Source organism: Polyodon spathula, chromosome 1, assembly GCF_017654505.1.
Source record: "Polyodon spathula isolate WHYD16114869_AA chromosome 1, ASM1765450v1, whole genome shotgun sequence".
In the NCBI taxonomy this organism is placed as follows: Eukaryota; Metazoa; Chordata; class Actinopteri; order Acipenseriformes; family Polyodontidae; genus Polyodon; species Polyodon spathula.
The window spans coordinates 2879596-2900144 of NC_054534.1; the positions used below are offsets into that span (position 1 = coordinate 2879596).

The window sequence follows — 20549 nt, forward strand, 5'->3', positions numbered from 1 at the left end:
ACTACTAAGTGGCAGCATTCTGATTTAAAACAGAACAGGGAAATGTTTGCCTAATAATGAGACGGTATGAGGTTAATGGTTAGTGTGTGCAGTGCCGCTAAAATAGTAAACCATCCAGCTCCAGGTACACAATCCAGCTCCAGGTGCACAGCTTTCCATAATTAGATAAACAGTGTAGCAGTGACCATTTCCCAGCCTGATTTCAATCTGGTGTGGTTGTGGACAGCGGTCTTGTTACTTCCAATGCCAGAGTGCCTCAGACAAGCCCAGCAGATTTAATGAGTGCTATATTAAGTGCTATGGCTGCACTGTGTTTAATGTTTTTAGCGTCAGTTTTATGAAAAGTCTCTCGAAGCCCGGTGTGTGGTAGTGTATTGCAGGGAGATTTGGGGGAGTTACCAGTTTCTCTTTGGAGCAGTAAGGCTCAAAGTTCTTGGAGACAATGTCGGCGTACTGCAGCAGCACCTTGCCGATGGTCTGTGGAGGAAAGAAAGCAGATCCTGTGAGTGTCTGGAGGATCATCCACTGTGCTGCTACTACCGCTTTCAGAAACTATTCAACAGGCACGTTTCAGTGAAAGTGCTCTTTGATGCGGTTCTCTCAGTGGTTACTGGGGAGCCCAGAGAGGTTTAGTGGTCCCCCATATTTATCATTATACAAAAAAACAAAACACCATATAAATCTTGCTAAACATTTTATACACAGAGCTATTTCGAATTTGAAATGATAATTGCTTCATAGTACTACACAACACTAGTTTTAAACACACTGTACCTGCACAACACAGAGATAGAAAGCCAGTCTTGTACCTTGGCAAACCTCCTGTTATAGTGGCCCATGATGACCGGGTCGGGACACTCCAGCTTCTTGATAATCTCGAAGCTCTGGTTGAGCTGAGTGAACACGTCCACCACCGAGCAGGAGAACAGTGCATGCTCAGACGTCTGCTGGAACTGAGGGGAACAGGGGCACGGCAAGTGTGAGAGCAGAGTACAAGACACGGGACACAGGGAGGAGGGAGAGGGAGTAGAGTATAGGACACGGGACATAGGGAGGAGGGAGAGGGAGTAGAGTATAGGACACAGGGCACAGGGAGGAGGGAGAGGGAGTAGAGTACAGGACAAGGGGCACAGGGAGTAGAGTATAGGACACGAGACACAGGGAGGAGGGAGAGGGAGTAGAGTACAGGACACGAGGCACAGGGAGGAGGGAGAGGGAGTAGAGTACAGGACACGAGGCACAGGGAGGAGGGAGAGGGAGTAGAGTACAGGACACGGGGCACAGGGAGGAGGGAGAGGGAGCAGAGTACAGGACACGGGGCACAGGGAGGAGGGAGAGGGAGTAGAGTACAGGACACGGGGCACAGGGAGGAGGGAGAGGGAGCAGAGTACAGGACACGGGGCACAGGGAGGAGGGAGAGGGAGCAGAGTACAGGACACTGGGCACAGGGAGGAGGGAGAGTGAGCGAGTACAGGACACGGGAGGGAGGAGAGAATGTGAGCAGAGTACAGGACACGGGGCACAGGGAGGAGGGAGAGTAGCAGGACACGACACGGGACACAGGGAGGAGAGAATGTTAGCAGAGTACAGGACACGGGGCACAGGAGGAGGGAGAGGGAGTAGAGTACAAGACACGGGGCACAGGGAGGAGGGAGATGGAGTACAGGACACTGGGCACAGGGAGGAGGGAGAGGGAGTAGAGTAGGACACGGGGCACAGGGAGGAGGGAGAGTGAGCAGAGTACAGGACACGGGACACAGGGAGGAGAGAATGTTAGCAGAGTACAGGACACGGGGCACAGGGAGGAGGGAGAGGGAGTAGAGTACAAGACACGGGGCACAGGGAGGAGGGAGATGGAGTAGAGTACAGGACACGGGGCACAGGGAGGAGGGAGAGGGAGTAGAGTACAGGACACGGGGCACAGGGAGGAGGGAGAGGGAGTAGAGTACAGGACACGGGGCACAGGGAGGAGGGAGAGGGAGTAGAGTACAGGACACGGGGCACAGGGAGGAGGGAGAGGGAGTAGAGTACAGGACACGGGGCACAGGGAGGAGGGAGAGGGAGTAGAGTACAGGACACGGGGCACAGGGAGGAGGGAGAGGGAGTAGAGTACAGGACACGGGGCACAGGGAGGAGGGAGAGGGAGTAGAGTACAGGACACGGGACACAGGGAGGAGAGAATGTTAGCAGAGTACAGGACACGGGGCACAGGAAGGAGGGAGAGGGAGTAGAGTACACAGGGAGGGAGGGGGAGAGGGAGTAGAGTACAGGACACGGGGCACAGGGAGGAGGGAGAGGGAGTAGAGTACAGGACACGGGGCACAGGGAGGAGGGAGAGGGAGTAGAGTACAGGACACGGGGCACAGGGAGGAGGGAGAGGGAGTAGAGTACAGGACACGGGGCACAGGGAGGAGGGAGATGGAGTAGAGTACAGGACACGGGGCACAGGGAGGAGGGAGAGGGAGTAGAGTACAGGACACGAGGCACAGGGAGGAGGGAGAGGGAGTAGAGTACAGGACACCGGGCACAGGGAGGAGGGAGAGGGCGTAGAGTACAGGACACCGGGCACAGGGAGGAGAGAATGTGAGCAGAGTACAGGATACGGGGCACAAGGAGGAGGGAGAGGGAGTAGAGTACAGGACACCGGGCACAGGGAGGAGGGAGAAGGAGTAGAGTACAGGACACCGGGCACAGGGAGGAGGGAGAGGGAGTAGAGTACAGGACACCGGGCACAGGGAGGAGGGCCAGACAAATGCTCCAGAAGGATGCTCGACACACAATCCACATTTTTATGAATAACTTCTTTAGTGTAATTGTAGGAAAATATTGGGAAATGTAGAAAACAACAACTAGACTGTATAGCAGTGTCTTTTGTGCTGTGATGAGGAAAGGGTTAATGTAAGTTTCAAACATGTTGTGTGAGCATGCGAGAGTGAATGGAACGGAAGCAGCACGCACATAGTCTAAAGGAGGTTGTTAACTAGTAATGAAGAAGCACATGAGCATCTGGGCACTACTTGTGAAATTTCAATCCAGAGGATGAAACTTCCAGCCCTGCCTTGAGAAAGAGTGCCTGGTGTGCAGGTACACTGGATCAATCTATTGCTGTTACCGGAAGATAGCTAACAAACACAAGATGTCTAAGAATATATTTGCTATAATTATGTGCTGTTATATCACTATGCAATAATTATTAAATAAACTGCACAATTTTATACAGTGTAATCAATAGTCATTATCTTTACTAGTTTCTTATAGTTTTACCTGGATGAACTACCTATGAAACTCCACCAACACACCTCAATGCTGAATCGTAGGACCACACATGCACAAGAAAGTGCACTTCTGTTGTGTGTTTGAGCAATTAAAGTGTTCCGCAATTCTTAGTGGACACAGGGATTCGCAAAGCTTTGACTTTTATTAAATTGGTCTAAACTGTTGACTTTAAAATAGCTTAGAATAATGTAATGCACACAAAATTTTAAAGAAAACAGACTTAAAAAACCCTCTCTTTTAATAAGTTTATTTGTGAATGTGGCTCATAGAATTGCAAAGAGTTGCTGTTAAAAATAAAAACTCAGTTCAGCTTAACGGTGGTTTCTGTGCACACTTACCCCGTCCTTCTTATCCCTCTCTAGGGCTCCATGCATGAACTCCATAGACACGTCCTCATTCTCATCCAGCCACTGCAACACAAACTGCTCAAACCACCTGGCAGGGGGAGGGAGAGGAGGACAAAACCATTAGCAGGGAAAGGAAACTCAAACACCACTGTGCATGGTCACACACACTCACACCCACAAGGCTGGCAGCAATGCTTCACAGCAATAAACACACAAGTTTGCACCAGACAAACAAACTCAGACATGCTCGCTCCATGAACGAGGAGAAGCCCACTCCACTCAGACAATCACACGACTTTGCAAACAAGGTCTAGGGGTGTAACGACACACTGCTCTCAAGAGAAAATGTGTATCTCGATATGCAGGCTGTGATACGCTGTGCACCAGGATACACGGGACTGTCCCGAGTGGCTACTTGTATGATGCATAAAAAGATCAAATGGTTATTTAAATGAGGGACCATTTAGTTAAGACTAAAATGTCATGAGACTGACAGAGTATGTATCCATAGCAACGATTTATCATGTAAAGAAAGCATCACGATTCCCTGACATCCCTTGCACCCCTAACAAGAAGATGATGCCCAAAAAGCAGCCGTACTCACGCAGGATACTCCGGGACGCCCCCCTTGAGTGCAGGCAGGTCTCGTACATACTCGTTGTAGAGCCACTTCACCTTGAAGTGCAGGTTCATGTAGTCTGCACTCTTGCACAGCCTGTGCTTCTCATGCTCTGCAGCGAAAAACAAAACAAAGTTCATATTGAGGCTTTCAAGATCATTGACTTTGCTCCGAGTACCATGACAAAAGTCTCTTGTCGTTTTGCTGTTAATCATTTTTTTTGGTTTTCACTGGTGAAGCTCATATTTTTCTGCCACCATGCTTTTCACTTCACAGGTAATTCGATCCCACTGGGGCCTTGCTGCTGCACATGTGACCAGGCTTTAAAGTGTAAAACACTGTCAGGATGTTAACAATGGAAAGAAACATGACAGGCAGGTCATTTAAACAGCTGTAGCAACATGCAGGGCGTGTAATCCTGCATTTTTTGAAAACCTACTCTAAGAAATATTTGCATATTTGTATGTCACCTGAGAGTTTTCTTTAACCTAGTAGATGATACCAGAGAGCTTTTTTATTTTTATTATTGCACATGTGAAATCAACACAGCCAATAGAAGTCCACAACGGGTAAGAGTTCTTCCCTGTTGTAAAGCCAACGTAAAGAATTACAGACCCATATTTAAAGCTTCCTCGTGATCAAGCAAGCTCATTTCCACAATGGCTGTTTCCCCCTATCTCTGGGAACTTTTGGTGCAATATCCTAATTTCGAAAGAGCTAGGAAAGGATGTGAATGGGAGGACAGCTGCTTGATAGAATGGGAACAGAGCTTGGCCAGCTGCGTTTGGGAATATCTTACCCCTGTAGAAGTGGACTCTGTGAATGCGGAACACGACGGGGGCTGGAATGTGAAGATCCAGACGGGAGAGAAGAAACGAATGAAACAAACAATGGGAAAAAAGGATGAGAGAAGGTGGCAGACAAGATGAAAACAGAAAAAAGTGAAACACCACCACGAAATGAAGATGTACAGTGCAGTACAAACACAGATAGAGGCCTCTCAAACTGTAACTACTTAATAATCTACTTACTACCTAATCTAAATCTCAACCCAGCCCTGTTCTGCCCCTACCTTCTGTACATGCCTTGGTGTCCCTCCGTCACCGACAGATGTACAGCAAGCCAGAACACTAACCACACCTTTGTATACTGGAGTCTTCTGAATTGACTTGTTAAATCCCAGCTACAAAATCTGCTATGAATCTCAAACACTACAGAACACTGGTCTTCAGACTTTTTTTGTTTTGTTTTTAAATCACACATTTGACAAGTGTTTTAAAACACATAACGACATCATATTTCCTTGTTCATATGAATATGAATTCAACTTTATACCTAAACTGAAACTTTTGCAATGCGAAAATCTACTTTATTTCAGTAACTAGATTCTAATTTTTGTAACACCCCCCTCTCATATCTGCAAACACAATGTACTACATATGAAAAATTGTGGCTTGTGAGGCTGGATTTAAAAAACAATAATTGCATTGTATCATAACAGACACATGGCAAATGACATTGAATAGAGAAAAGTGCAAGGTACTGCACGCAGGAAATAAAAATGTACATTATAAATATCATATGGGAGATACTGAAATAGGAGAAGGAATCTATGAAAAAGACCTAGGAGTTTTGTTGACTCAGAAATGTCTTCATCTAGACAATGTGGGGAAGCTATAAAAAAGGCTAACAAGATGCTCGGATACATTGTGAAAAGTGTTGAATTTAAATCAAGGGAAGTAATGTTAAAACTGTACAGTGCACTAGTATGACCTCATCTTGAATATTGTGTGCAGTTCTGGTCACCTCGCTATAAAAAGATATTGCTGCTCTAGAAAGAGTGCAAAGAAGAGCGACCAGAATTATTCCGGGCTTAAAAGGCATGTCATATGCAGACAGGCTAAAAGAACTGAATCTGTTCAGTCTTGAACAAAGAAGACTACGTGGCGACCTAATCAAGCATTCAAAATTCTAAAAGGTATTGACAGTGTCGACCCAAGGGACTTTTTCAGCCTGAAAAAAGAAACAAGGACCAGGGGTCACAAATGGAGATTAGACAAAGGGGCATTCAAAACAGAAAATAGGAGGCACTTTTTTACACAGAGAATTGTGAGGGTCTGGAACCAACTCCCCAGTAATGTTGTTGAAGCTGACACCCTGGGATCCTTCAAGAAGCTGCTTGATGAGATTCTGGGATCAATATGCTACTAACAACCAAACGAGCAAGATGGCCCGAATGGCTTCCTCTCGTTTGTAAACTTTCTTATGTTCTTATGTTCTTATAAGTGATACGGAAATTAGCATTACAGGGTTATATTTAAAAAACAACTATTATTTATTAGTAGAAGTAGGAGACAATAGCGTTCCTCTAGTTTCTACACAGCTAGCCGACCTACAACCTACTGCGCTGTGCAATCCAGCAGCCAGTCTTCCACTGAGCCACTTACAACAGCTGATTTTATCCAAAACTGAAAAACAGAACAAGAGAGACAGGACAGAGACGAGTGAAAATGGAAGAGTAGAGGAGAATGAAGAGAGTCTTGTGCAAACAGACAGCAAGAGGACAGAGGAGATAGGAATGCAACTCCACACTTGTCCCAAATGAGGAGCTTTCATAAAAACGACAGTCTTTGGCACAGCCGATCAGGTCAACTCAAGGTGGAAAATGCAAGATTTGCCCATGTGTGTTGGGTTATGGCTCTTATCTGAAAGGTGACCAGATACGTGATGCATTTCCAGTTCTCCAGAGGATCCCATATTAGGAGGTTTCCAGCTCTCTTGGTGGTGAAAGGGAGCTGCTGTGCTGTAACACGTTGTAATGACCCTGGGCTGGCCTGCCTACCTTCCATTGCATACATCATGTCCTGGGCGAAGAGGTTCCACATCACCTCCGCACTGACCTTCCCTACATTGAGCTCCTGGGGGAACCTGAAACAGAGGGGAGTTCTCAGCGTCTCAAACCAGCAATCACCAGCATTACAAATCGGGCTTCTGTTTTACAATGTTTCTTTTTTTACATTAAGGCTTCTCGCAGATTTATTTTTTTTTTAAACCAGTACTACTAAAATAAAATTACCATAAAATGCACAAATATTTTACCAGAACTACAGTTCATAATATTATTGATAGTATTTTTTTTTTATGCAGTCTAATATAAATATATTCTTACGTCCTATGTGTACGATCTGCAGGGGAAGCTGTTTTTATGGCGTTTGGTCTTTGTAAAGTCTTACACAACCTCAACAGAAATGAGCATGAGGTGCCGGAAGAGAGTCATCTCATGTAGTCTCAATGTAGTTATGATGCAAAAGGACATTAAAGAAAATGGTTTCTACTTAAAATGTTACTTTTCTAGAACAGATCTTCCCGTTAATATGACATTCTGTTAACTGCAAAACAATCCAGATAAAAAAAATAATAATATTTTTTTCCTATTTAATAAACAAAACAAAAAAACCCTAGACTGCTGTGACGGGGGTAGTGGAGGGGTGGACTGAGAGCCAGCCCCTGTATTGTTACCCTGCCGGCACTCCTCCTGCAGGCTGCACTCACTGGTTGAGGACGAGGGTGTAGGAGTTCTTGTCCTCCTCAATGATGGACACTATGAGGGTGATGAGTTTGGGCCAGAAATCCAGGTTCTTAATGCTCGGCCCCTGCTCTTCTGGAGGCACGTCCTTCTTATTCTGTTCAAAGAGCACAGAGAGTTATGACCAGCTCATACTGGTGTGACAGAGTCTACACACAAGCAAGGCTCTACACACCAGCAAGGGTCTACACACCAGCAAGGGTCCACACACAAGCATGGGTCCACACACAAGCAAGGGTCTACACACAAGCAAGCGTCTATACCCATGGTATAGTCTACACACAAGCAAGGGTCTATAAGGGTCTATATACACTGTGCTCACCGGGTCAGTCTGGTACTCGCGGCTGTACAGCTCCTGGCAGTTGTTGAAGATGTACTCGTAGGTGGAGTTGAGGCAGGCCTTCACACAGTCCTTCACCACCTGGCTGGCCCTGGGGGGGCTCTGCAGCTCTTGCACCTGCAACCCCACAACAGACAAGCCTCAGCTGGCATGCTTTACACAGGCAGAACTGGACCTCTGCTTCCACAAGCCACATCTTTTCATTATAGCTGATAAGAGCAGAGAGCCTGGCCAATATCATGAAAACAAGTGCTGTCTCATACGATTCAACTGTTCAAGAACTCTGTTGAGCCGTGCTGACAGTAACGAAGCTTGTGGAATCACTGAAAAACTCGGTTGAGCCGTGCTGACAGTAACGAAGCTTGTGGAATCACTGAAAAACTCGGTTGAGCCGTGCTGACAGTAACGAAGCTTGTGGAATCACTGAAGAACTCGGTTGAGCCGTGCTGACAGTAACGAAGCTTGTGGAATCACTGAAGAACTCGGTTGAGCCGTGCTGACAGTAACGAAGCTTGTGGAATCACTGAAAAACTCGGTTGAGCCGTGCTGACAGTAACGAAGCTTGTGGAATCACTGAAGAACTCGGTTGAGCCGTGCTGACAGTAACGAAGCTTGTGGAATCACTGAAGAACTCGGTTGAGCCGTGCTGACAGTAACGAAGCTTGTGGAATCACTGAAAAACTCGGTTGAGCCGTGCTGACAGTAACGAAGCTTGTGGAATCACTGAAAAACTCGGTTGAGCCGTGTTGACAGTAACGAAGCTTGTGGAATCACTGAAAAACTCGGTTGAGCCGTGCTGACAGTAACGAAGCTTGTGGAATCACTGAAGAACTCGGTTGAGCCGTGCTGACAGTAACGAAGCTTGTGGAATCACTGAAGAACTCGGTTGAGCCGTGCTGACAGTAACGAAGCTTGTGGAATCACTGAAAAACTCGGTTGAGCCGTGCTGACAGTAACGAAGCTTGTGGAATCACTGAAGAACTCGGTTGAGCCGTGCTGACAGTAACGAAGCTTGTGGAATCACTGAAGAACTCGGTTGAGCCGTGCTGACAGTAACGAAGCTTGTGGAATCACTGAAGAACTCGGTTGAGCCGTGTTGAGAGTAACGAAGCTTGTGGAATCACTGAAGAACTCGGTTGAGCCGTGTTGACAGTAACGAAGCTTGTGGAATCACTGAAGAACTCGGTTGAGCCGTGTTGAGAGTAACGAAGCTTGTGGAATCACTGAAGAACTCGGTTGAGCCGTGTTGAGAGTAACGAAGCTTGTGGAATCACTGAAGAACACGGTTGAGCCGTGTTGACAGTAACGAAGCTTGTGGAATCACTGAAGAACTCGGTTGAGCCGTGTTGACAGTAACGAAGCTTGTGGAATCACTGAAGAACTCGGTTGAGCCGTGTTGACAGTAACGAAGCTTGTGGAATCACTGAAGCCTGCATCAGTTTAAGGGTTGGGAGCAATCTAATGTACTCCAACTCTACACTACCACTTCCGAGGAAAGCATCCTTTAGATGTGGAATCCATGGATGTTTTCAGAGCTCTGTCAATGATAACGTGAACCTCACACCAGTCATGCAGCAAGCTCATTTTCTTTGCTGGAGGAGTTGCACCAAACGCAGTGATCAAACTCCTTGTCCATTGCCTTTCCACACAGAAACTCACTCCTGGCTCCCGACTGGCCACTTCCAAAGCAAACAATCCATTTCTAAATTCGTCCAGTGTGAGAAGGGATTCAAATTGTTTTCATTATTTTTATTACATTTTTTTCAAAAAATAGAACTGATAGTCAATTACAAAAAGTACATAATAATACAAAAATATATAATTGGGTATTTTTTAAATTATTTGACATATGATTTAAATAAGTGACAATGTAAAAAAACAGCAAATTCCTCTGCAACAGCCTTTCCAAGTGTAAAGTGTGAAACATAAGATGTTTCCACTCTAGAAGCGTGGTCCCTTTTCCCCTTTCTAATATTTAAGAACTTGTTTCTTTAGTATTCTTGATGAATAGCTTAATATCATGTTTAATTCATTTTAAATGAAAGGAAGACCTTGGAAATTTATTCCCAAAACAAAAACTCCCTTTACTGACACACGAGTGCCTGAAGCTTCTCGTCTGTGTGTGGTGAAATAGAGAGTACAGTGGCGTGGGATGTTACCTTCATTCTGAAGAAAGTGATGCTGGTGAGCAGATCCACGGTGGATTTTAGATCTTGCAGTCGGTCCGGGCTGCTGGCTGGGAAGTTGTTCTGTCGGACAAATGCACCAGAACAAATTCAATGCAAAAGAGGAAGAGCAACCACAGTGCTCTTCTGTGGTTCAAGTCACGGCTTCAAAGTGATATGAACTTGCTGTATACATGGACATCACTCAAAAAATATACATAAGAACATACCAAAAAATATACTCATTCGTCAAATAACACAACTACCTGCCACCAAATCCATAATACCTTTGTGTTTGAGATAAAGTCTGGGGCTTACACATTCTTAAGTTTTTTAGTGTAACAGGGAGGAGCCTGGGTGTAGACCAGCACAGGGATTCAAGCCCAGTTTGCATGAGCAGTTCCAGAGCTGAATGGGTTTGAATACAGTATGTAAGGCAGTACATTAAACAACACTGCCTGCTGCCAGGGTTCCCCAAATAAAAACAGTAAGAGCCCCCTTCAAACAGGCACAATTCATATTCTCAGGGGTTTCAAACAAATGTATAGCAGCTTTTAAAAGCACAGCGAATAAAATAATGCATTATTACAATGGTTAGCGTTAGGATATTGGAATCACATAATGATATGTAGTGTAATTAATTTAGTTTAATTTACACAGCTATTGACTGATCACCTTTAATAAAGAAATGTAATGTAAGGACGCTCTGTGGCGTTTACTCACGCGGTACATGGAGAGGTCGATGCGCAGGGAATTGTGAAGCTGGTCGAGTAGCTTAACAAACCGCTCTTTCTGTTTCACAAGGATGGAAAAAAAAAACAGGTTTATAAAATAAATAAAAACTGATTTTATTTGAGCTTAATACAACTAAACATGTACACCTGACCATCTGATTAACTCTGCGCTGGTTCTTTAAGGTCCTGTTGCTCGTCCAAAGTAAGAGACCGAATATTAGAGACAAAGGGCCATGTTTTCAAAGTGTTTTCTCAATTCTTTCATTAACTCCTATCTTTTTTTTTAAAGGGGTAAAATGTCTGCTAATGTTACAGAACCAGAACCAAACTAAATAATATACAGTAATCCATGTACTTTTAAGCACTTTCAGTGTGTTTTTTGTTCTCATTTTGTTTAAAAACAGTAAGAGGCAATTAAAGACCAGTATCTTTATTTAACACCTATTTTTGAAAGGAGTAAATTCAGTAAGATGAACTTAAGGCTATCTGTTTAGACGGTGATTCGCAGAAACAGCTGCTGCATGTTCCTATACAGACACGCTGCCCCCTGCTAGCAGGGGAGGTCGTACCCCGAAGTTGGAGGCGGAGAAGCGGTCAGAAGCGGACACATTGGTGGAGGCGGTGGTGTGAGCGTAGTAGGCGTTGATGTTGGCAAGCAATGTGCTCATGACCGCTGGCACGCCCGGGCACATGTACTTCGACGACAGACAGGCAAAGTGGCTGCAGGGACACAATGAGAATAATATTTCAACATACATAAAAAAAAAAACAAACAGCTGCTTCATGTAGCATCTTCCAGGAAATACATATTTTTATTTATTTATTTTTTTTTATAATAAATCATGTTTTAATTTTAAATTCAACACATTATTCCAATCACAAACCCACGTAAGTGCCCCGGATTTATGGTGCCATGTTGCCTCAGCGTGCAAAGGAAACTCACGTCATGGCTTGGTAGATGGACTCTATCCCATAGCGCATCGCAAACTCGTCCACAATCTCCTGTGCCACCTCGTCGAAGTACACCTTCCAGGCGTCGTCTCCCTTGGCATCAGGGATCTTCACCATCCCGTTGCCCTGCACGTCCACCAGGTAGTGGAACTCGTTCTACAGCAGCACAGAAACACACAGCGCTGACACACACCCGCAGAGAAGGCTACCACAGGATTTTTGCAGCTGTACCAGGGTTTCCTCATTGTTGTACTATGCATTTACCATACATTAACTCGGTCTGCCGTTTTTATTAATATGCTTATCTACACCTCGCTATTCTTTAGAATGCTTGCCTATGCATTGCCATGCTTTCACTATCTTTATTACACTTTGCTATGCTTTCACTGTGAAAAACTTTAAAAGGTCTAAACGTTTTGTTAAAGAATATTCTGGGATTCTTCTGGTATTACAAGCTGTTCTATCCTTGCTATGGATGAACTCTCCACTGATAACAGCACTGGCTTGCAGTGCATGGGGGTATACCTCATGCAGGCAGGTGTACTGGATGTGGTAGGGTGCCACCTTCTCCTCTCCTTTGATCTCCACGCTGATCTGCAGCCGGATTGCTCCTGACACGGCAGACTTGTCTGTTCTCTTCTCTGGGGAGACAAACCGGACAAAACAATTCAAGTCAAATGGGATCATAACCATTCCACTCCTGTCTCTATCCCCTCTGAACGCACACTGGTGCTGGCTAGGGGCAGGGGTTAGTCAAAGGGAAAAACTTCAGGGACTATAGGAATAGTTCTACATAAACTACATGTGATGGAGAAAAGGGTTTACCCTTAAACAAGTTTACCATAGTAAAAGCAGACAAAGTGTAAAGCTTTTCGAAGCACTGTAAAAAGAAAAATAGCGAGGTACAGTACAGTAAAGCACATTAATAAACATGGCAAACCAGAGTAAACCTCAGTATGGTGGTACAGGCATAGCATAAACATGGGAAAAGTGGTAAAGCTGCAAAAATACCGTGGAGACACAGGGTCCACAGGAAAAGACTGCAATAGAAACGTGTTGAAAAAATCTAATATAAAACAGAAGCACGACTTCTAAAAGTTCAGTATCCAACACACACAGCGAGGAGTGCTGTTAATCTGGCATTCTCTAAAAGCATCCATTAAACATCCAGGACATGTTCAGTGTGATTGCTTTTAATTTGCTCAATGACCGCTTAACCTCCACGCAGCGTGTCAACGTGGTGCATCACTGAACGAGAGCCTATTGGAGGGGGCCGTCATTTCTCAAGGACTCTCTTGCCAATGAGAAGCTAGCTCCCAAAGTGAACTGGACTAGATGAATGGGTTTCTGTCCTGTACAATTCAAGTGTTCTTACTCCTAGATCTCTGCGGTCTGCACATTGTTTTAGTTTTATTTACAGATGTAGTTATCTTACCATAAAATGATAGTTCATTTAAGCAATTGGTCTGGGCAGTTTCTAATGCGAGTCTATACCAATGTGGCAATTTTTAAATTGCGCTTCATCAAAGATTGAGAAAAGTGAATAGAAATTTAAGATCATAAAAAAAAATTTATACTGAATCAAAATATTCCACCTATTGTGATCTAGATCTTCAGAAGGCTTCTGCGACTTTGAAGGATTATTTTTGATTAGACTCTGGTTTCAGGTTCGGATTAGCAGACCCCAAGAGTCAGGCTGTGTGTAAGTGAGAAGAACTCAATTGCTGTGTTTAAACTCTATCTTAGAGAGATTAACTCATCTGCCTGCTTCAAGCTGCTTCTGGGCTACAGCGTAGTGGACAGTTTAACTTGGGACAGTAATACAGTATAGCACTACATCCATCCATCCATCCATGTGTGATTTCATATCTCTAACCACCATTCCCAAATGATTTTAGCAAATTAAACTATACTTTACATGTGTTTAATCAATATCGTCGTTGTAGAACAGTAGTTACGCTGTGAAAGACAGAGGTACTAGTGAAGCACCTGCTTAGTGCCTCCGTTGCCATGGTGAGTGCAGTTTATAACAAGGGTCTGCATCACACCCCTGTGACCCCTGCAGATGGTTAAAACGTTACAAATGAAATGCCTTCTTGTAACTGGATTACTACGGAATTATCTGGTTGTAAGGTGCCCACAACAGCAGGTGTGGCCCTTCAGTTACTCCAGTGTGGGTGAGACTCTCACTGGCTGGCACTGCAGGTATGAAGAGAAACATACGGGCACAGATAAGTTATACCAAACAACCCTTCAGCATACATTTTAAATTTTTTTTTTTTTTTTTTTTTTTTTACATTTGACCAACCTACACTGGAAAAAATGACAGAAATACACAACAGTTCAATTCATCACTTAAAGAGAGTTTCACGCCTCACGGAGCAAACATGCTCATTCAAAAGATAGAGGAGAAAGAACAAGCACCAGTTCCCAGAACGGCCAGGACATTTTACACCAGGAGTGAAGAGACCTTGAGAGACTGGATCCAGCACGCAATTGGGACAGGTGGATAGGCTGACAGTCAGTCAGTCAAACTCAATTAGGAGAGTCATGCAGGCAGCAGAGGGTTTTCAAGAGCTGGAAGCAACATGATCAGATTTATGAGACCTATAAAGAGCACAGGCAGCTGCGTTATGAACCAGCATGCAGGTCAGTGAATTAAAGTTGAAGATCCTTTGAGAGTGGGGATAAGCAACACAACCTTCCCTATGCACACCTAAAACAACTGCTAATAGCATAAAGCTAGCAAGAAACTACTTAAGCAGCTGCAGAAAGCAGCAGTTATATTAGGTTGATGTTGCAAGTTGTTTAATACACACGCTTTAGTACTGGTTAAAGCATTTTCAGCCTCTGAAATCATTTTAGCCCTGTTTTTTCTCTCCAATTTAGCATCCAATTAGTGCCTTCACCGCAGCCAAGCCCAAGCCAATCGTCCAGGAACTCTACAGTGTATGTTGGCAAGCTGCCAACGTCCGACAAAGACCAGCCCTGCAGATGCCTGCTTTGAAATCACAGGGCATCTGGCCAGTAGAGTTTGCTGTTACACAGCCCCTGCAGCTCACAGTCAGGACACATACCTGCACTGCCTTGAATGCACGACTCACCCTGCACACCACACTGCTGTGCCTTTACCAGGTGAGCCCCTGGAGGACCCCAAAACTCCAAATACTTACAGCCTGCACTCTTATATCTTGCTGTATTTCTTTTTATAAACACAGTTGGTTATGTCTCCCCTCACTAATAGATACAGAACATCCTGTACTTCCTCAGTCCTGCTGTCTTCAAAACTCGAGGCAGGATTTGATGACTAACTCTTTACAGAGGGTTCAGACAGCGTTACTATGTTTTTCATACAGACTGAGAACCGACAGAACCCTTCACCCAGCCCTCACGGTTGCTCAGGATTTAATTAGTCACTGAGCACCAGCTTCCATGGCTGATTTTTCTATGGTAATCCAGTTACCATAGAAACAGCAAGCCTGCTAAACTTCGTGGCGCTCATTTTATTCTGTCGCTGGTACAGCTGTTTCTAATGTACTTCTTCCTTCCACTTAATCTGTTCCTCAGTCTTTAATTACCACACTTTTGTAAGCCACGTGTTTCTAGGCAGTGCTAACACAGATCTTCTGTCAGCTCTCATCTGCAAAGCAATGTTCTAGAGCAGAAATGCATCTGTAAAACACTATATATTGAGATGATTTGCAAGGGTGCAGTTTGCCATCTTTATTTGTTTATACAGTATGTTGTTACCCTGATTGGATGAGCCCAGTCTTCACCTTTATATTTATAGAATGTTAAGTAAAAGTGCAAGATTCACACAGGGTTTTGAGTTTACTAGCTGAAACAAAAGCTTGTTGGTTCTATTTTTATAAATAGACCTCTGAAACCAACCTGTCAAATACCACATTAAAAATCAATGGTGCCTGACAGCTGACAATGTGTGGAGCCCTCAGCCATAGAGATGATACTGACCCAGGTTGTACCAGACGTCCATCTCCCCGCTCAGGGTGCGCACCTCGATGATGGTCTGCCCGAGGAAGTCGTCCGACTCTCGTTTCAGCCGCTGCTTCACCCGGGACTTGATGTCATCGTCCTCGTCCCACACGCGCACCTTGATGCGGTCAGAGGAGTTGTGGCACTCGCTGCGGACGGGAGTGGAGGGGAGACAGGAATAGGGGTTCAGTCAATCATTTATATTTTTATTTTGTGATTATTAACGACAGGATACACTTCGGAGTTATCCCAAAATAATTCTTAAAGTACAACATACCTATACGCTGTGCTTTTTAGTGTACAGTGCTATATACAGATTTACAGATACCTCTACAGCACATGCAGCAGTTACAGAAAGTAAGCTTGTTCTAAACACTGTAGGTGTCAGGCATCATTTTAACTGAAAACATTTACAATAAACATGCACATAAACAGATCAGAAGTTGCATCATCATTTGAGATCCAGTGCTGTGCTTTAGCAGAAGACAAGTCAACTTTTCCAACTACCCCGCCCCCCCACCCATTTCTGTTCTGTGCATTTAAAACCATCTTTTGTCCAGTGCCACGAGGAGTTCCTAGTGAAACTTTCCTTTAGAACAATTCTGAGATCATTTCAAAGCATGAAGTTCAAGCAGGATATGAATTCTGGCCTCCAGGGGAGTTGTCTAACAAATGGAATGCCATGTCTGTGCAGACAACTGCACAACACCAGAACTATGCAATTTCACTTTGCCTTTCCAAGCACCAGGGCTCCTAAGGCTGCAGAAGAACTCGTTTGAATCCCTGAAGGAGCTCTCTGGCACACTGTTACTGGGTTGACACGACACGTTCCTCCTTCGCTGGGGCTTTTCAATGTTTAGCACAAATGTTTTAAACAAAATGTTGTCAGCATTTAGACATTTAATCAGACATCCCTGGTTCTGAATGAATGCAGTACTACACACTGTGCATCCCTGCATTCTGATACCAGAGAGGCCGTGGCGATGCAGGGAAGGTAATAACCAGCTTAGCAATAACTATCAGCAACCCAGTGGAGAGGGGATGGGCACGTATACAACGTTAACACACATGAAGAGTTGGAAAAGAGCGACTTTCTAAACTAATCCCAAAGTAGAAAACAAAGAAAAGTCTATTTGTTTTCTTCAACATTTGATTTAAGAGCTAAAGAAAATCTTCCTTTTATTATTCTTCTTTGAATGAACATGAAGTAATGCAACTTGCATAGGGATTAGCAGTCTTCCGTGATGTGCCTATCTAATTTACAGCTGTTACAGTAAACTACCTATCTCAACCCACCCTTGGCAAACGGTGTATGAATATACATCGGCAGAGAATCTTTGAGAGCTGATGTAATGCAGCTCAAGTTAATGAGTGTCTAAAGAATGTCTCCTGGGTCCAGAGAGAACACAGAATAATTCATTACTGAGCGGAAATTTGAACAAATGAATAACTAGCGTTCAGATGTTTATGTTCCATGCACAGTAGTTATCATCTATGCTGTTAATACACTGTCGCAATAAGACCCCATGGTGACCAGACTTACTGATTTAACTGGTCTCATTCCCTTCATGACTTCATGTGCAGGAGTGTTTGAAAATGTTCCAGTTGCCCTGCATGTACTTGTGAATATTTTCCCTTACATTTCAACATACTGCACTGAAGCTTCATTCAAGTATTAAAGATTCAAGAAACACAGTGCAGTGTAAAGGGATGAGCAGCTGAGACGAGGCACTCACAAGTGGAATTTCTCCTCCCAGACAGGGTTCAGGTTCCCATAGATGGTCTTGGTTCTCTTCTTGGTCTTGCCCACCTGCGCGGTCACGTAGGGGTCGCTGGAGCCCGTCTTGTCCTTGGCTTGCAGACCCTGTGCACACACCACTGTAGAGAAACACAGAAACACTGTTCATACTGCCTGTTCAGGAAGGGCTCCAGCCACCCTGGAAGAGACGTAGATGCTCCTTCCTCACCTGCTGTCCCCTCTCCTGCATGAAGAGCTACTGTTGAGCCCACACAAGCCCTCCACCTTTTGTAACAGTAATGAGTAACAGGTTGGAGGCTGGGTGAGAACCAGTGACCGACGACACAGCAAGCAAGGACCTTAACTACTATACAAGAGAGCCAGGTCAGAGCCAGAGCAGATCAGAATGCGTACACTGCTGCATACACATCAAGGACACGGCTGTACTGGTCTTGTGTTATGACGGTAATCACTTGGAATCCTATTGATATGACAGGCTGAGGCTTACCGTCTCAGAGCTGCAAAGGGATCTTAGTAAAGGAACATTCTGTGATCAAGCTCCTTCTGGATACAGACAGTCTTCCAGATAAAAAAAGTTCTGCACCACAGTTTGGAAACTTTAGAAGCTCATTAAATCCTTTGCATGCATTCAAAACCCCATTCAAACCACACCATTCTTCACTGAATGTATTAGTCAGACCGCTAAATGCACTTTATCTTTGTACCTATTCATATTGCATTTGTTTAATGCTTTTAATCCTAATATATTTGTAAATTGTCTTTTTTCTACTTAACATTCCACACAATAAACATGCTTTGGAACCCAAACAATAGCTATTTTTCTATCGCATAAGAGCAGGTAAGTGTTTCATGTTACAATGCAAGCTTAACGTAACAGTTTAGTCCTCATAATCAAAGCAAGTACAACAGGTTTTTTTTTTTGTTTTTGTTTTTTTTTGTTAAATACCCACAGTCTCAACTTTTATAAACTTTAGAGTTTACTTTTTAATCCTCCTGTGCTGTGTCTTTTTACTTGTCTGCTGCGTGGTTATATCCTTTTGAAGTACGGCTTGAAAAAGATTTGACAACACAGAAGAACACCACAGACCAACAAAGAACAGTAAATAACACAGAACACAAACACAACCTAATTCCTAACAGAAGATTGCAGGCGGCACCCTCCCCGTCCCGTCTCTCCACTCACCGTTGATGGTGATCTTGGCTGACCACTTGGAGGTGCCATCGAGCACGCTCTGCTTGATGGTCTTCATCTGCTGTGCGTGTGCCATCTTGGAGATGACGAAGACGTCTCTGATGAGGTCGAAGATCTCCGGCTTGTTGCGCTCGCGGATCTTCATGCGGTCCTTCATGGCCATGATAATGTTCTGCGTGCGGTCCTCCGCACCGTGCTTGGAGCTCTTCTCCGCCGCGCCTGCATGTTCACGGTACATCAGATCACAAACAGCATGCTACGCCAGGGGGGCCTATTTTTTGACATTTTATTTTTATACAATTTTTTTAAATTTAATTTAATTTTTTTAAATTTAGTCGTCGCAATTTTTTACCCCGGTTTTTCTCCCCAATTTGGTATGCCCAATTATTATCTGTATCCTTGGCTCATCACTCGCAACACCCCCCCCCCTCAGGGAACGGAGGCTGGAGCACACCCCCTCTGAAATGTGCTCCTGCCATTCCGTCATTTTACACACTGCGGATCCACAGCGATATCGGCCATAGGGGTCGCTGCTGCGCGGGGAGCCGTGGATTCCCCTGCCAACCTAAGCTCTCCCTACCCGGACAGCACTCGGCCAATTGTGCGCCACCCCCTGGGAGCTCCCTGTCACGGTTGGCTGTGACATAGCGTGGACTCGAACCTGCGATCCCCAGGCTATAGGGCACATCCGCGTGGAGCACCTTTGCTGGATGAGCCACTCGGGAGCCCCCTTTATCATTTTTTTTAATCCGTTTATTAAAACGTATGTTGTTAACATACAGGTTGTTCCTTAAAGAGTAAGTAGAGGGTTCCAAAAAATATAACTGTTACCATCGTTGCAATAACATACTTGCCATTTGGTTGCTCAAGTGCACCGTTTTTGGCCAACATTGTGAAACAGATAACACAGCAATAACGATACGTGATGTGGTACCGAAAAGAAAAGCCAGAGCATTTATTATTATTACTATTACAGTGGAACGTCGCATATCCGACCGTCACATAACCGCCCTGAGCAATCAATCACCTCACTAAACAAATAAATACATAAATAAATATTCAAATTAGGCTATGACAGTAAGTGCAGCGTCCGCGATCGAAACAGAAAGAAAGCGTTACAGCAATCAGCCCTTCGGTGCGTTCCCCTTTAAGAGAGACAGGCTGCGTGCATGTGTCACTCAGCTGTGTGTAGCAGTGACATTTCAATACCCCTGTTGAGAAAACATTGTGTTTTACTCTTTTTTTTCGTGCAATGTGTTTATATGATGGCGCGTACACTTGCAGATATTGGCAGCGTGTTGTTGTTTTAAATGCATTTGAATTAAACAAAGCAAGCTTCATAAACACAACGCTTACTGGCCGTTTGTTTAAAACAGCTGAAAAATATTCAAACCGAGCTGCTTATTGGCTGTTGGCAATATCAAAGTACTGTGACAGAGATATTAAGAAAGCAGAACTAGGGAGGCAGAGACTTCTAGAGTTAAGAAAGAAGCCACCAGGTACAGGTTACTGTACATTTACCATTTATTTGGTATTTGTATTTGTATTTTTTTTTTTTTTTTTTAATAGCTTTGCATGGAAATCGCT

General features: G+C 44.3%; 1 protein-coding gene across 17 annotated transcripts in view; it reads right to left on the reverse strand.

Moving 5' to 3' along the window:
* The window catches only part of LOC121309409 (protein unc-13 homolog B-like), a 211819-nt gene that overhangs the window by 21960 nt on the left and 169310 nt on the right, over positions 1-20549 (reverse strand). For all 17 annotated transcript variants that reach the window (XR_005948711.1, XM_041243405.1, XM_041243469.1 and 14 more), the window contains 15 exons: positions 18954-19181; positions 17748-17889; positions 15991-16160; positions 12544-12659; positions 12011-12174; positions 11637-11787; positions 11057-11125; positions 10328-10417; positions 8151-8285; positions 7795-7925; positions 7085-7170; positions 4228-4354; positions 3615-3711; positions 810-953; positions 400-477 (listed from right to left, as the gene is read on the reverse strand). Coding sequence is in view for 16 of the 17 variants with exons in the window: in XM_041243405.1 (XP_041099339.1) it covers positions 400-477; positions 810-953; positions 3615-3711; positions 4228-4354; positions 7085-7170; positions 7795-7925; positions 8151-8285; positions 10328-10417; positions 11057-11125; positions 11637-11787; positions 12011-12174; positions 12544-12659; positions 15991-16160; positions 17748-17889; positions 18954-19181 (1928 nt within the window). In the remaining variant the exon portion in view is untranslated. The remainder of the gene's footprint in view (positions 1-399; positions 478-809; positions 954-3614; positions 3712-4227; positions 4355-7084; positions 7171-7794; positions 7926-8150; positions 8286-10327; positions 10418-11056; positions 11126-11636; positions 11788-12010; positions 12175-12543; positions 12660-15990; positions 16161-17747; positions 17890-18953; positions 19182-20549) is intronic.